The 16,585-nt window shown below is 30.7% G+C and overlaps 1 protein-coding gene across 1 annotated transcript; it reads left to right on the top strand.

The window, feature by feature from the left end:
* Positions 1-397: 397 nt before the first annotated feature.
* LOC126880651 (probable enoyl-CoA hydratase echA8) lies at positions 398-13,507 on the top strand. The gene is made up of 5 exons (XM_050644693.1): positions 398-596; positions 855-1,105; positions 6,928-7,069; positions 9,560-9,709; positions 13,170-13,507. Exons 1-5 carry the CDS (start codon positions 527-529, stop codon positions 13,466-13,468), a joined length of 912 nt encoding a protein of 303 aa, XP_050500650.1. The 5' UTR covers positions 398-526; the 3' UTR covers positions 13,469-13,507.
* Positions 13,508-16,585: the final 3,078 nt, after the last annotated feature.

The raw sequence follows: 16,585 nt of genomic DNA, 5'->3' as shown, positions 1-16,585 counted from the left end.
TTCCATTGACGATATGCATGGTCAAGGACGCGACAACGAGGCGAACGTGAAGGGGAAAATGGGCTGCAAAATTTAGTTTTAAACAAAAAATTGTCAGGCTTTTTTTGGTTTATGTACGTTATGTGCGCACACATTAAATTTAACAATAAATGATGCCGTAAAAGTAAATTCTGATAAAATAAGTTTTCTTGCAATAGTTCAAAGAAATTTCTAATCTTTCTTTCATCGTCCCCAAAACGTTGAAATATTTTATTATGAATAGCAGTTTAGAAAGGTTTCCCGCTTTAGAGTATCTGTAAAATCCATATAATAGACAAGACACCTTGAAAAAGAAGCAGAAGAACCATCTGTCTACTGTTGCCAAAAATGACATATAAGAGGTTGGCAACACTGATATCATAACTATCAAAAAAACGTCAATTTTTTGACAAATTTGAATTATTATTTTTTAGGAACCAAAAATTATTGTTTTGAATTTACTATGTTATAATAAAGTTCAAAAAGAATATGATAATAAATAAGAGTAATGAATACTTTAAAAATTTTAAATATACGGCTTAATACATTAATTAGGAGCATGTCTACTTCGAATAATGGTGAGCTAAAACAAAACCTCTAAATTTATTTATTTTAATTATTAAGTTACAAAATACATACATTGTTCAAAAGGGCAGATCGTAAAACATTTGAGGGAATATTTCAAAATATCTAATCTAATTACTGAAAAAATTAAAACAAACTTATAGTTCAAATGCCTTGAGTCTTGCTTATATTAATACTCATAGACCTTCACATACATTTTACATTTACGAAACCTTATATAAGCAATGTTATATATTTTGTGTGTATTTTAGTAATATTAGTAGAAAAAATGGGTAGCATAACAAAAATAGGCATAAACAGACCAGAAAAACGTAATTGTGTAGATTCTACGACAGCTAAACTCCTAAAAGATGCCATAGAAGAATTTGAAAATGATAATGATTCCTTAGTTGCTGTTCTTTATGGTACAGGGGGAAATTTTTGCTCAGGCTTTGATTTGGAAGAACTAGGAAACTTAGAAAGTAATTCGAATGTATATAATATCTCAGAAACAGGTTTACTCGTAAGTAAAATCAATATAAACTAATAAAACCATTGAATGCTATGCTTGAACAACATTGTCACTGCCAGTAGTTTCATATCGTCAGCCTAATATGAAAAATGCATAGGTAAGTCCAAAATATTCGATTTTAGACTTTTGATGGTATCTGTTAGTATTATCCAAAAGCTATGTACAGCTCTGTTTTCTTCTAATATAGTTTACTAGATTTTGCCAAAATTGTGAAAATGCATAAGTCCATTTTAATGTTGAGAACCATATGATATCTGCACAAGTCCCACAAGTCCGCTCTTGTTAGTAGTTAAACTGTTCAAACGTATCTGTGATTTTCTGATGTTTATACAATAAAAAGTCTTTTCATTGTAAATGGGTGAGTACCTACTGTGTATAGGTTAAAATGGCATAACGTATTGTTTGATAATTAAACAAATTGATTACAAAAATGTTTAATTTAAATTGTTTAGCGACTTGTGCACTTTTCACATTACATTTATTTGTATATAAGTGGAGTTATGCACAGTTGTTAGTTTTTTGCCTCTACTGTAAAATCAGGTATTTTGGACTTATGCATTTTTCACATTAGGCTGATAATATTATGTGGTTTTTCCTTGGAATAACATTCTATATGTGCAAAATAATGTACTGCCGACTGTGGGGAATATTACGAGTCTTTATTTTATACATCCTATAGTCATATATTACGCTCATAAAGACTCCTTTTTTCAAAATGATCAATTATAACATGTTTTCTTCAATTTGTCGACAAAATCTTACTTGGCGTTAACAATGTTGTTGCAGCATAGGGTTCAATTTTATATTACCAATAAGTAACTCTTTCACTCTTTTGAGCAGTGATTATGTTTTTGAGTGTTTGAATAGCATAAAGGAATTACTTTAGTTTAGTCTTAGCTTTGTTAATATTGTCAATAATACCCATTAATGATGTACTTAATTTACCATTTTTTCTGGGAATAAGCCACAATTTTACTTTAAAATAATCCGATGTTAACTCTACCATTTACTAACTCTATAGTTCTTTTCATGATCTTTTTTCAGTGCCTCCTTTCTTTCTAAAATAGGTAATCGAACAACACAAAAATATTCAGGAAGCATATTTATGCACATAAATTTAACTGGTTGGCATTGAGAATATGTTAGCCCCTAAATAATCAAATCGTACAAGAATCTTCTTAAACGATTGCAGTCCAAACACTAGCTCTGAAATAACCCATTATAGGCCTGCATCCTATTTATAGATCACTGAAGATTTTATTTTTTTTTCAACCCTTAAAATTGGAATTCGGATTCAGCACACTACTTATTTAAATTTTTAATTTCTTACAATGTAATATTATTGAAAAATAGTAGTATGTACAGGGTTATTCACTATATTTTGACCCCCCTGTAAACTGCTTCATTTACAGAATTAGAAAAAAATGTTAGATACAAAAGTTTTTCGATTTTTAAATTATGATTTTTTGACATATATATCATACTAGTGATGTCATCCATCTGAGTGTGATGACGTAATCAACTATTTTTTTTTAAATGAGAATAGGGGTCGTGTGCTAGCTCATTTGAAAGGTTATTCAATTCTCTATTCAGTAATATAAACATTAAGATAATTATTTGTACAGGGTGTCCAAAAATTTTTTTTTAATTAAATTAATTGACACAAAAAGAAGAATGTATGTAATTTATTTAATTTAAAATACATTCTACTGCTGTCAGAAAACAGAAATAAATGTTTATTGAACAAATGAACATTACTTTTCACTTAAATTCAATGTTCAAGCTACCACCCATCTGTCTCTTAGCAGTTTGAACACTGAATTTAAGCAAAAAGCAATGTTTATTTGTGCAATAAACTTTTATTTCTGTTTTCTAACAGCAGTAGAAGATATTTTGAAATAAATAAATTACATACATTCTTCTTTTTGTGTCAATTAATTTATTTCAAAAAAAATTTTTTTGGACACCCTGTATAAATAATTATCTTAATGTTTATATTATTGAATAGAAAATTCAATAACCTTTCGAATGAGGTATCACACAACCCCTATTCTCATTTAAAAAACTAGTCGATTACGTCATCACGGCCAGATGGATGACGTCACTAGTATGATATATATGTCAAAAAAAGAATGTGTGTGTGTACTTTGTACGCACGTAAGAAGTTATACTTCTATTATATGATTTAAACGAAATTAATATACTTTTTATTTATATTTTATTTAAATATTAAACTAATTTATACTTACTACTTCTCAAACATTTTTATTAAAACAGTGCCAAAAATTAAAATAATAAAAGAATAAAACACACACAAACACATTAAAAATGCCACAAATGATTTCTGAACATTAATTGTCGGAAAAATTTTTAACTAAATACGTATTTTCTGAAAATAAAATTATATATAATAAATATACTTAAAATCATAAAATATATAAAAAAATAAAAGTTTTTATTGGGATTCGAACCAGCTATCAGCGCGGTTGGTATATTGGGGTTCATTCGCCTTAAACGCTTCGCCACGGAGGCAATGTGTCATTATGTGCGAAGGTCGACTAACTAAACGGATTAAGCTTTTGACATTTTTGAATTAAATTATTTTGATTTTGAATTGAAATGATTTAGAATTGAAAAAATACAACAAAACATAGAGTAAGAAAACAATATATTAGGTGAACATTGATAGAAATTTTGATGGTAATCAAATTATGTAAATAAAAGTATTACATACTATGTATTTTGGTAGGTTCAAATAGGTAGGTACCTATGATACATTTACAGTTATTACGTACCTGTTGCTTTTAAAAACTATTTAAATGTCACTACAATTATAAACTTTTTTGTTTCTGTCCTATTATTATACAATAATATTGAACAATTATTTATTATTGACAGATCATTTCAACACCCAATCAGAGCCCGTATAACGACTAATACCATACTGTCGGTGTGCGCATGCGCGCAGATCAATATAAATTCACCCTCAATCTCAATCGCGCCTAAAGAAGTATAACTTCAAAAATCATAATTTAAAAATCGAATAACTTTTGTATTTTATATTTTTTTCTAATTCTGTAAATAAAGCAGTTTACAGGGGGGTCAAAATATAGTGAATAACCCTGTACATTCTTGAAATTGATAAATGTCTACAGAGAAGTATTAAAAGGGAGATAAAAAATTAGCCAAAGAAAAATGGATGAGAGACAGTTGTGATGAAATGGAGGATGTGATCTAGGTTTAATTTACTTAATGTGCACAAATGGGTGTATTTAACGGCCCAGGAAGTATGAAATCAGACATAGGTGTATAACCAAGTGGATAATTTCACAAAATGACATATTTGGTAACTGTCATAACGGACCAACTATATCCAGACATAGAAATAAAACGCAAAAGATCAATGACTAAAACTACTTTTATGAAAATGAAGTTATTTCTTTGCAATAATCATCTCAGTTTAGAACGAAGACAAAGAGTGCTATGTTTGTTCTGTATTTGTGTATGGTGCAAGTATCGCAGTATCGACCATGAACAGAATTGAAGCACTGGAAATGTGGATTCATAGATGGATGCTGAAGATATCTTAGACAGCAAGAAACACTAATGAGGAAGTACTGAGGAGAGTCAACAAAGATAAAGAACTGCTAAAGGCTGATAAACACTGGAAAATGTCTTATCTGGGACATATAGTGAGGGAAAATCGATATAGAATACAAGGAAGGTAGGAAGGGAATAAGTTTCTTGAAAAAACATTCATGAATGGACTCAGATATGAAATGCGGGATTCCATGGTGCAGAAGATCGAGAAGCCAACATTAGATAATTATTCTGATATGGCATGTGAAGAAGAAGAATAGTTACAGGTGAGATGTTTTTGAGTTTAAATTTAGATATAGATTTATATTATATAGACTTTAGGTAAATAACTTATAATATACAGGGTGATTGATTAGTAGGGTAAAGCTCAATAGCTCCGCTATAGTAATAGATAGAAATAAAAGTTAATAACAAAAATTTTAGCCACCTTTGAGCTTCACATTACAAAATTAGTTAGAATGTTACAGGGTGTTCGATAACACAGTGGCAGACCAAACTTATGTTTTTTTAAATGGAACACCCTATATTTTATTTTAAATTCAAAATCCTGTTAACTTCTCCATCACAAAAATATAAAGGTTTGTTATGTTATATAGGGTATTTACAAAGTTATAACCAATTTTATATGAAAATCGTAACAAGTTCAACTCCCTGTATAAATAAAAATAAGCAAAACAACAATGGTTTATTAATGCCATATTTATTAACGTATTGTCAAAATTTTCAAGAATGGTCGATATTGCTAATTTTCTTTATATCAAATACAGGGTGAGTCAAAACGCAAGTACATTTTCTCAGTAATTTTAAATGGAACATCCTGTATTTTATATCACTATTGAAAAGTACCATTACCGTACTTTAATTTTTAGATAACATTCCCTATGTCTAAATTTATTAGTTTTCGAGATATTTTCATTTTTAGTGGACCAGTAGCGTGGCCACCCAAACCACCAGAATTTAATAAACCGGACTGATTTTTTTGGGGTTACGTTAATAATGAAGTTTATAAAATACCTCCAACAACAAGGGATGAGATGAAAAATAGAATACAAAGTGTATTTCGATGTGTTAATTTACAAATGCTCCTTAGAGTAAGTAGCTCATTCAATGATCGTTTTTAGGCGTACATAAATGTGTTAGGAGATAATTTTGAACACCTTATGTAATTAAATATTAAAAATATTTTATTAAAAGTAGCTTCTAATTTTTTCAAACATGTTTTTTTGCAAAATGTATTACTGATAAATTATGTTTCGTTCTTTATTTGTTACATTGTTACATTTACATACAAAAGTAGTGTTTAATTGTCTTCACAAAATATTGTATTTTGTGTTTGTGTGTTTTTTGTAAAATTTATTACTAATTTTCTTTGTTTATTTGTTGCATTTACATAAAAAGATAGTTTTTAATTGTTTATGTTGCATGTGGTGGTTGCGTTTCTGTTTGTAAAATGTATTACTAATAAATTATTTTTATTTCTTTATTTGCTACAGTGTTACATTGATTACCGGATTGATAATCGGTAATCTTCAATTGCCAATTCAGTCATGGCTTACTGAAAATTTAGATAAATTTAAACACCTAAAATAGTTTGCTCTGAAAAATGAAAATATCTCGAAAACTAATAAATTTGGGCATAGGGAATGTTATATAAAAATTAAAGTACGTTAATGTTACTTTTCAATAATGATATAAAAAATGCAGGGTGTTCCATTTAACATTACTGAGAAAATAATGTACTTGCGTTTTGACTCACCCTGTATTTGATATAAAGAAAATTAGCAATATCAATAATTCTTAAAAAATTTGACAATAAATAAAAAAATATGGCATTAATAAACCATTGCTGTTGTGCTTATTTTTATTTATACAGGGAGTTGAACTTGTTACGATTTTCATACAAAATTGGTTATAACTTTGTAAATACCCTGTATAACATTACAAACCTTTATATTTTTGTGATAGAGAAGTTAACAGGATTTCGAATATAAAATAAAATATAGGGTGTTCCATTTAAAAAAACATAAGTTAGGTCTGCCACTGTATTATCGAACACCCTGTAACATTCTAACTAATTTTGTAATGTGAAGCTCAAAGGTGGCTAAAATTTTTGTTATTAACTTTTATTGCTATCTATTACTATAGCGGAGCTATTGAGCTTTACCCTACTAATCAATCACCCTGTATAAAAATTTACATGCCATTTGTTGTAGGGTCTTCCATGTCATGTTAAGAAACCCACAGTAGCTGCAATAAATGGCTATGCTGTAGCCGGTGGATTAGAACTAGCCTTAATGTGTGATCTAAGAGTTATGGAGGAAACTGCAGTAGTAGGATTATATGGAAGAAGATTTGGTAAATAATTTATTTTTCAATTTTCTCCTTATTTTCAATTTACTTTTTTTTTCAAAATATTATTTAATTTTATTTGGAAAAGTTTATTTTTAATGTTGTAACAAGAGAATACTATGGATCCATATATTATACATGTGGAGAATACATCACTATTCAATACAATATGAAATACCACAATAGTAATTAAGTTTACCTTTATTGCCCTGCTGAAGAAACCTAATGCAAGAAACAATGATAAATTAATCTCTATATTAAAGAGCAATGGAATTGATCACTGGGATCTAGAATAAGCAAAAACCTGTATTATGGCCAAACAGAAAACAAATATTAAAAAGAGGTGTCAGACAGGGGTGAGTCTTAGAGCCCCAATTTTTAGTATCTGCTTAGAAGAGATAGGTATTTAAAGCAACTCTGGAAGACATCGATGGAGGTGTACTGATAAAAGGAGAACATCTGAATATTTCAGATATGCAGATGACACGATGATCTTCACAGATAGTATGCAAGGTCTGTAGACATACTTTCTAGCATAGCAGAAATTAATCAATAATAAGGCCTCAAAACATCACTACAACAATTAATAATCAATTCATAGCCAATAACACAGCTCATACACATACAGCTAACTTAGCAGATACATTTATTTTTTTTTTCTTCTTTTTTGGCCTTTGGAAACTGCGCCCATTTAGCCAGCAAGCCAGCAACACTTATTTTATTTATTAGACGGGAAACCCCCATTACAAAAAAAAATAATATTGTCCTTTTCATGAGCATTTTTCAGTGCGTAACAAATGATAGGAAAAAGGGTAAGTCCGTGATAAAACACATTTATGACATTTATTCTATCATGACATTTTAGTTAAATCTGACAGTTGTCACATTTTATTTTCAATTTGGAATAAAAACAAATCAAATGTGTTTCTTGCATTTATAAAATGGTATTTTCTTTGATTTGTATAGTCTTATAAATTATACAGATTATATTTGTAATATTATTATCTAATTAAACAAAAATTATTTTTTTTATTATGGCGCCATCTATCGACAACTAGAATAACTAGAATAAATGTTGTAAATGTCTGTAATCACGGACGTGCCTTTTTTTCTGTCACATACAATTTAATGCGTTAGAAAGAAATCGAAAAACTGTGACTCACTGAAAGATGATCATGAGAAAAAGAGTAGTACATTTTTGATTAAAGGCTATATAAAAACTAGTTTAAATAGCATCCTATTAAGAAAAGCTTAAAAGATACATATAGGTACATACCTATTATATATACACATACAAAATTAACAAAAAGTTACTTAAATAATAAATCCATTAGGTACGTAAGTTATCACTAGTAAACTGGCACATATGTAATAGCAATAATATAACATTAAAATATTTCCAAAAGAGTTCTCTTAAATGACTGCAAAGAGTTATTAAACACATCCAATCTATCTTCTCTATTCATAAACTCTAGGGATCGATCCATGAATGAGTGTCTACCATAATTTGTTGCATGAAAGCCAATAAAAAATAAGTTATTTTGTCGAAGCATTCTCTGTGGAACAGCAAATTTGATTTGTGAAAGAATTTCTGGACATGATAAAATTCCATTCAATAGTTTGAAAACAAAGCAAATATCAAACATGGTTCTTCTCTTCTCCAATGTATCCAGTTTAAGGTACTTTAGAATATGAGAATAGTTGTGGTCAGAAATCATATTCAACACTTCTTAAAATCAAATCCAATCGAACAATTAAGGGTAGGGAAGGAAAAAAAAACTTTTCGCACCCATGTCGTTCAGGGTGACTAATCACGGACTAAGTATGGATACGGGATATTATTAATTTACACGACTAATTTTATGATCTAAAGTTTCAATTTACACGACTTAACATAATCTAGAAGAATCCTAAAGATTGACGGTTTGTTCAAAGCTAGTAAGTTTAGGGATTATATGGGGATAAACGTTTTCTTGCAATAGCTGAATACATTTATTTGGACACCAATATAAACAGTCATTTGAATCATTCACGTGAAATTAAACAGTGCCTATAGCAGTCCAGCATGGAATAAGAACAGACTAACCCGGTTCACATAATAAGAAATCAACAATGCTAAGGTATATGGCATAATAATATTACAACGAATAGTTCACGGCAGCAGTGATCCGGATAGATAAAGAATTTTGTGGCCATATAATGTTAGAAAGTAGTTTTTACTATCTAGCATTAAACTATTTAGAGCAGCAGCAAGTAAAATAAAAGTAACCGTGTTAGTCGCCAACATTTAGACATTTTAAGAAGAAGAAGACATAAATTAAACTTGTTAAAGGTTTAAAAAAATTCTATACAGTTGACTCTGACTCTGCCAGAGGTAAAAAATGTTCTTAATATAGAAAAACCTACGTAAAAACTGTACTAAAGGGAAAAACTTTTATTTGTTAATAATAAATACACATGTAATTTTTTATTCAACATTATATTTATGTTCTGTAGGTGTACCGATAACAGATGGAGCAACAGTAAGGCTTCAAGCAATGATAGGATTATCTAGGGCTTTAGATATGATACTTACTGGAAGATCTCTGAATGCCGAAGAAGCTTTCCAGTGGGGTATGGCGAATAGAATTGTTGCATGTGGTACAGGTTCGTATACTATTTGTTTTATATTACATTACATAGTTTTGATACACTCGCTTCTAAAAAGTTTATATATTTGGCCACTTAAGACTTTGACTTAAAATTGACACGGCATCTAGACAGCTAATATATTTTTAGATCATTGCTAATACTACTCCATTCTTCTTTTTATTCTTAGATTAGATTATATTATGAGGTCGTTAAGGCATTAAAGTCTCTCTGCACTTCGATCCATAGAGATCTTTTGTGCATACCTTAATCTAGTTAAACTCTAGAATGCCAATAATTCTGATGAAGTTGATTAGCATCCTAGCCTAGGTGACTTGTTTCCTATGTCAGAGGGCGTAGGGTGACCTCTTCTAGGAATTTTAGTCATTTGCAGAACAGTGCTATTACTCTGGGCTAATTAGCAAAATACAAGGAAAAGTTATTTACCAGCAATTTTATTGCTGGAATCGAATCTTATGATTGTATATATTAATAATATAGGTATGCAAAGTCCGCAGATAGTGTGATACTTTTTTTATAAACAAAACTTGGTAATATAAAAGATCCTTTCGTATAGATTATAATTCCAGAAGCCGATCGAAATTGAATGAACAGTTTAGCAACAATTGAATTGTTAATTAAAAATTTACGGTCGCTATAATAACCCCAATAATTATGATACATAAGAATAACTATGATTTTTGTATAAAAAGACACTGTACCTATCTAATGCACTTTACGGAATTGAAATTGGACTATTTAAGCGGCCTCAGGAATATTTTAAAATTATAAACAATTTTTAGCTTATAAACAAATAGAATATCTCGGGAAATATTAAATTAAATTGAATCATGAAAACGGCATTGGAAAAAAGCTGCAGGACGCTTCTTTTAAAAGAAAAAAACGTTTAATTGGGATGAGTGGTTCCTGAGATACAACCGGCCAAAGTTGACCGGCATTTACCGCAAAGATATAAACAATAGGATCATAATTTTCAAACCATCACCTTTTTATTTTTGTCCTCTTTCTCTACACCAATTTTCATATCTTTAAAATACTCATAACATATTATATTATTATAATAAAAACTATCGACATTACGAGTGAAAATTGCCAAAAATAGCAAAATTCCAATCAAAAATTAGGTTGGAGAAAATGTAATCTCAAAGTTCAAAATCGGTATTCGTTAAAAAACGCATTTTCTCGGCTTCCCATGGAGCAATTATTTTCTTCATTCTTTTTTTGTTCCCAAGTAACTCGAGTAGAGCCATCCAACTAACGCATTATTAAATGTCAAAGTTGCTTTTGTTTTGTTATAATAAATTAATTTATTTATTATAACAATTTTTTTTAATTTGTTTAAATAAAGATTGTTTAAATAACTATACAGCTTTCAAATGAGAATATTTGGTTTTTAACGTTAAAAGGTACACTTGTAGTAAGTTTATCTAAAAAAGTCTACAACTGGAAAAAATATGTAGTTTTTCTTTTCTTATATCAATTTCAATTCCGTAAAGTACATTAGATAGGTACAGTGTCTGTTTATACAAAAATAATAGTTATTCTTATGTATCATAATTATTGTGGTTATTATAGAGACCGTAAATTTTTAATTAACAATTCAATTGTTGCTAAACTGTTCATTCAATTTCGATCGGCTTCTGGAATTATAATCTATACGAAAGGATCTTTTATATTACTAAGTTATTTAATTATTGTTGAACAATTACTGTGGTTATCATAATTATTGTGGTTATTATAGAGACCGTTAATTTGTAATTAACAATTCAATTGTTGCTAAACTGTTCATTCAATTTCCATCGGCTTCTGGAATTATAATCTATACGAAAAGGGCTTTTACATTACCAAGTTATTTAATTATTGATTAACAATTACTTATCTAAAAGTTTAGTTGAAAATTAAAGATTTTGTTGGAAAAACCAGCTTTTTCCGAGGAAAGTTTTCGTCGAAGTAAATCGGAAAAAACACGTCTCTATGCAGAATTTAATTGCGATGAATTTTTATTTGAGTGTTTTTGGTGTAAAGTTAAAATCTTTGGAGTTATAGAGCAAAAATTGAAAAAAAAACACGATTTTCGGGCGCCATTTTGTTTATAAAAAAAATAGCACACTATCTGCGGATTTTGCATACCTATATTATTAATATATACGGTCATAAGATTCGATTTCAGCAATAAAATTGCTGGTAAATAACTTTTCGCAAAAGTACATTTCCTATAGTACATGTTCTGCCGTTTCTTTTTTGTTGTCATAGAAGCGACAGTTCTCACTATTTGATTTGACCATTTTTTGAGGTGATGTCTCAGAGTAGTGACCATTGAGAAGGCCAGTGACCATTTTGATATCTTTTTTACTCATTTCGAGAATTCAGTTGGCAACATTTTTATGAGTCTTTTTGCTTGCCTTTGTCCTGGTGTGTTAGACTAGTACAGTTGTAGGTAATTGAGTTTTAAGGTCCGGAGTTTCTCTCTGATGTGGCTTTTCAATAGTCTACAGAAAAGTTGTGGACCTTGGAATGGGGTATTAGCCAATTCTTTTGTGCGGCTGTCAGCTTCCTAATTTCCTGCAATTTCCTTGTGACCTGGCGACCACATCAAGTCATCAGTTACCTACTTTGTTGCGTTCCGCCAGTTTCTTGAGGGATTGTTTACAGTTCCAAACCAACTTTGACTCACAAATAAATGACTTTAGAGCTTGGCTGTCAAATAAAATAAGACTTTTGCCCTACGAGGGTCTCAGTTGAGACATTATTATTCACTAATGTCTATAGCATGTATTTCTGCCTGAAATACAGTTGAGGCGTTTCCAATGGAGAGATTAATTGTTTCTGGAAACGTTCCGGGGAGAAAATCAAGAGGACGATCACCAACTAGATGGTTTGACCAAATAAAGCATTCAGCTGGAAACTCATTCTGCGAAGCTCTTAGAGCAGCTGAATATAGAGACCAATGGAGAAACATTGTTAGGTATAATTAAAGAAATCACGATCCTCGGTAATGGGGAAACGACAGGAGAGAGAGAGTTTCCAAGAGATTTGGCCTGAAAATTGAACCCACGAACTCCCAATCCTGTCCGTTTATCTATCGTAGATCCATCCTTATACCATACGAGTTAATCTGTTTTCAGTTTCGTCTCCTCTTCTTCACCCATTTGGTTTTTTTATGACTATTTCAAAGAGTGTTTCGAAGTCGTATTTAATTGGCATGGCATCTGTCGGACTCTCCTTATAATCCAATGGAATTTCTTCCAAAATTTTTAGGTGGCCTACTAGATCTTAACGTTTCATTATTTGTGTCTGTCGCAGCTTTAAGGCAGTGGTTACTTCCTCCCTCCTTATGCAGAACTGCAAGGGAGGAAGGTTCAGCATCGCCTCGTTTTATTCATTATTGAGACTCTAATTCAATTTATTGTTATTATTCATTTTCGTGGTATTATTTAATAGTGTTGGTGTTTTTTAGCTTTGGGTCAAGCCATAAACTTGGCATCATCACTGGTAAAGTTCCCGCAAGAATGTTTAAACGTTGATAGAGCCTCAGCATACAATGCAGCCTATAACAATGTCTACCAACAATTATTGCATGAAGAACGCCAAAATTCACAGAAAGTTTCAGTAAAAAGTGTAGTGGAAGGTGCAAAAAAGTTTTTATCAGGACTAGGAAGGCATGGGAAGACCTATAATTTAACAGAAAGGACTATTTGTGATTGGGAAAAGGAATTTAGAGTTGATGAGGACAGCAAACCAAAGAGTAAATTATAATATTTGTTATTTTTAATAAACGGTAAAGTGTTTTTGTTACTTGATTTTTTTATTAATTTATTGAAATGCGAACATGGTAGCAAAACGGGCGACTACTAACTCCCCCACGCTACCTAGGTACTTAGATAATATTTTTGTGAACATATATAGTTTTTATTTTACTTTATTGTATTCAAAAAGGAACCCAATTTCCAAAGCATTAGCGAAAATTTTAAATGATTAAATAATGAAACTATAACAATATAATCGAATAAAGTTTATTTATAAATCTACATTAACTTATATACAATAACAAAAACTACAGTTAAACAATAACAATGCTTAATTCTAATTGTCTGATTAGTGATTAAAATAACTAAGAGTGAACACTATATTTTAGATTTTAAAAGTTAGCTGCATAATAATTGCAAACTGACTTAATGAAGTCTAATTTAGTAATGTTTTGATTAACGTAATATTCATTTAGCCTATTTTCAATAAAATCAACTTTTCTTTTTGCCGTTTTATCAAGTTTTTTTTTCGAATCTATGTGCAGTTCTAATTTTCACATATACTTCTGCTTGAAAATTTAACAAAATGTCTGTAAATTTAAATATGTCAGGATGTGATTTATAAAAACATTCGTTAAATTTTGAGTGAAATGATTCACATGCGTTTGTAGTAAATATAAGAGATGATGAATTTGAAGCCCACATGTAAGGTGGAAATGTTGAATCTTCCGTTAAATAATTATCAACTAGGTAATCACAAAATTGCAAAACTCTGTCATCTTCTGGCATAATATTAAAAAGTTCATCAGAAAAAAAGTCAACAACATCATTTGGATCTAAATAAGGAATGCCGAAAAACAATTTTAAATATTTTGCAATAACAGTTTGATTTTTATATTCCGAGGACAAACCTAAATTTTGAATTTTTCGGTACCAATTTTGTGTTAAATGAAATTTGCAACAAAAATGAATAATGGCGGGCCACACTAACTTGACTGCATTTTGAATTGCTATTTCAAAATCAGAAATTATTCGCTTCGGTTTGAAATTTAAATTCAAATCTATACATATTGTTATTAATGTATCAAAAGTACTTTTGTACGATTGCTGTGATTTATTTGGTAACAAACAAAATATTAGTGGAACATAAAAACCATTTTTGTAGCCATGTGTAGTAAACATCTAACAACAATATTTAGAACAGTATTGAAAAGTTCCATCTACATACAAAGAATCTACATTACACAAAAAGTAAAGATTTGTGAAACAACTAAAAATTGCGGAATTATTTTTCGTAGATAATAAAAAGTTTTCACCTGTATTTGTTTTTAAATTTAAGTTCACTAACACTTGTAGAACTTCTTTCTGGAACTCGGGCAATGATGGAGTGGATTTTCGTCTTGCAGCATAGATATTTCTTCGAACGCAATAAATGCCTTTCGTCGTCAGCGGTAAATTGCTGAAATTTTCCTTCCTCAATTCCTTGCGGACAATCTTTAAAGGTCTTTCACATATGTCTTCTACAGCTTTCCTCTTTGTAGAATTAGTAAAAATTTGCCGGTCAACGTGGATATCTGGAGCATGATCATGCTCCACCGATGCGTTTTCAAGAATAACGTAATTTTCATCACCTTCCTTTGTGTACACTTTTGGTTGACACACTTTTTTTATGCATCGCCATCTAACTTTTCCATCTTTGGAGACATGGGCCTTTGAATATTTATATTCATTAATTATTAATAAAAGTTCTCCCCTTTGACTAAACATAGTCGTTGGATTCGCCATTTAAAAGTTAAACACTAACGGACAAAACCGGATACTATACCGTAATACTTGCAACTCAAGCGAATAACTGAAAATATTTATATTCTTACTTTCAACTATAATCAAATTTGGAATTTCCGGTCATTAAGACTTAATTCTCAACTTTCTCGGCGATGGGGCAGCAGGTACTTGGGATTAATGGGCCCAAGTAGTTCGTGGGACAGTAGATAACGCCGAGCAAAACGTACGTCAGTTTAACCAATGATCTATTAACAGCGAGACAACCACATGTTCTAGACGTATAGTCGGTTCACTCGGATGTAAGTCTCCGTTAGGTGTGTCCATTCCTTTCTGTTCACTGTTTTTGCATCCATTCGTGGGAAGCCATTTGCTTGATGTGATCAGTCCATCTGGTTTCAAGTCTGCCTCTACTTCTCTTACTTGCCTCAAGAATCCGCTTCGTCCAACAGTTGTCGTCCATTCTTCGTATGTGTCCTACCCTGTTCCATTTTAACACGGCAATCTTCTGGATCACATCTGCTACTTTTGATCGTCTTATCTCCTCATTGGATTTGCGATCATTGAGCTTAATGTTCTTGATTCTCTCCGAGTTATTTGAAGTTTGTGGACTACACTGTTGTTAAAAGCCCATGTTTCAGTTCCATATGTCAGATCTTGCAATACGTACTGACGGAAGGTAGTGATCTCGATTATAGTTACTTTCGAGTATTCGTTACAAATCGTTACTTTTGTATAAAGTAATCATTTAAAGTATTCGTTACTTTGATTACTTTTGTATTTGAGTACCGGTAGGTAATCATATCGAACTTGAAGCCTTCGAGATGTGGTTATACAGGCGAATCCTAAGGATATCATGGACGGATAAGATAACCAACGAGACCGTATTACGAAGAATGGGGAAAGAAAGATAGGTGATGTATACCGTTAAAAGGAGAAAGTTAGAATATCTCGGACACATAATGAGAAACGTCACTAAATACAGATTACTGAAGGTAATCCTTCAAGGTAAAGTATTCGGAAAGAGGAATTGGGAGAAGAAGAATATCATGGTTAAAGAACCTGAGAAAATGGTTCTCCACAAGAACTAATCTATTTAAAGCATCAGTTAATAAAATAATTATAGCCAGAATGATCGCCAATATTCGAAACGAATAGGCACTAAAAGAAGAAGAATCATATCGAGAATCGCATTTCTTAGTACATATTTTTGAAGTTATAATTCTTTACCGGCGATAGAGGGTGATTTTTTTATATGTTAAAACCTATCAGCCCGGCGCATGCGCATTATAACTTTGTTCTGATTGGATGTTCAAATGACATGTCAAAAATTATCCGATATGGC

Source organism: Diabrotica virgifera, chromosome 2, assembly GCF_917563875.1.
Source record: "Diabrotica virgifera virgifera chromosome 2, PGI_DIABVI_V3a".
Taxonomy (NCBI): Eukaryota; Metazoa; Arthropoda; class Insecta; order Coleoptera; family Chrysomelidae; genus Diabrotica; species Diabrotica virgifera.
The sequence above is the reverse complement of the archived record's forward strand: the minus strand, read 5'-3'. Positions and strand labels throughout refer to the sequence as shown.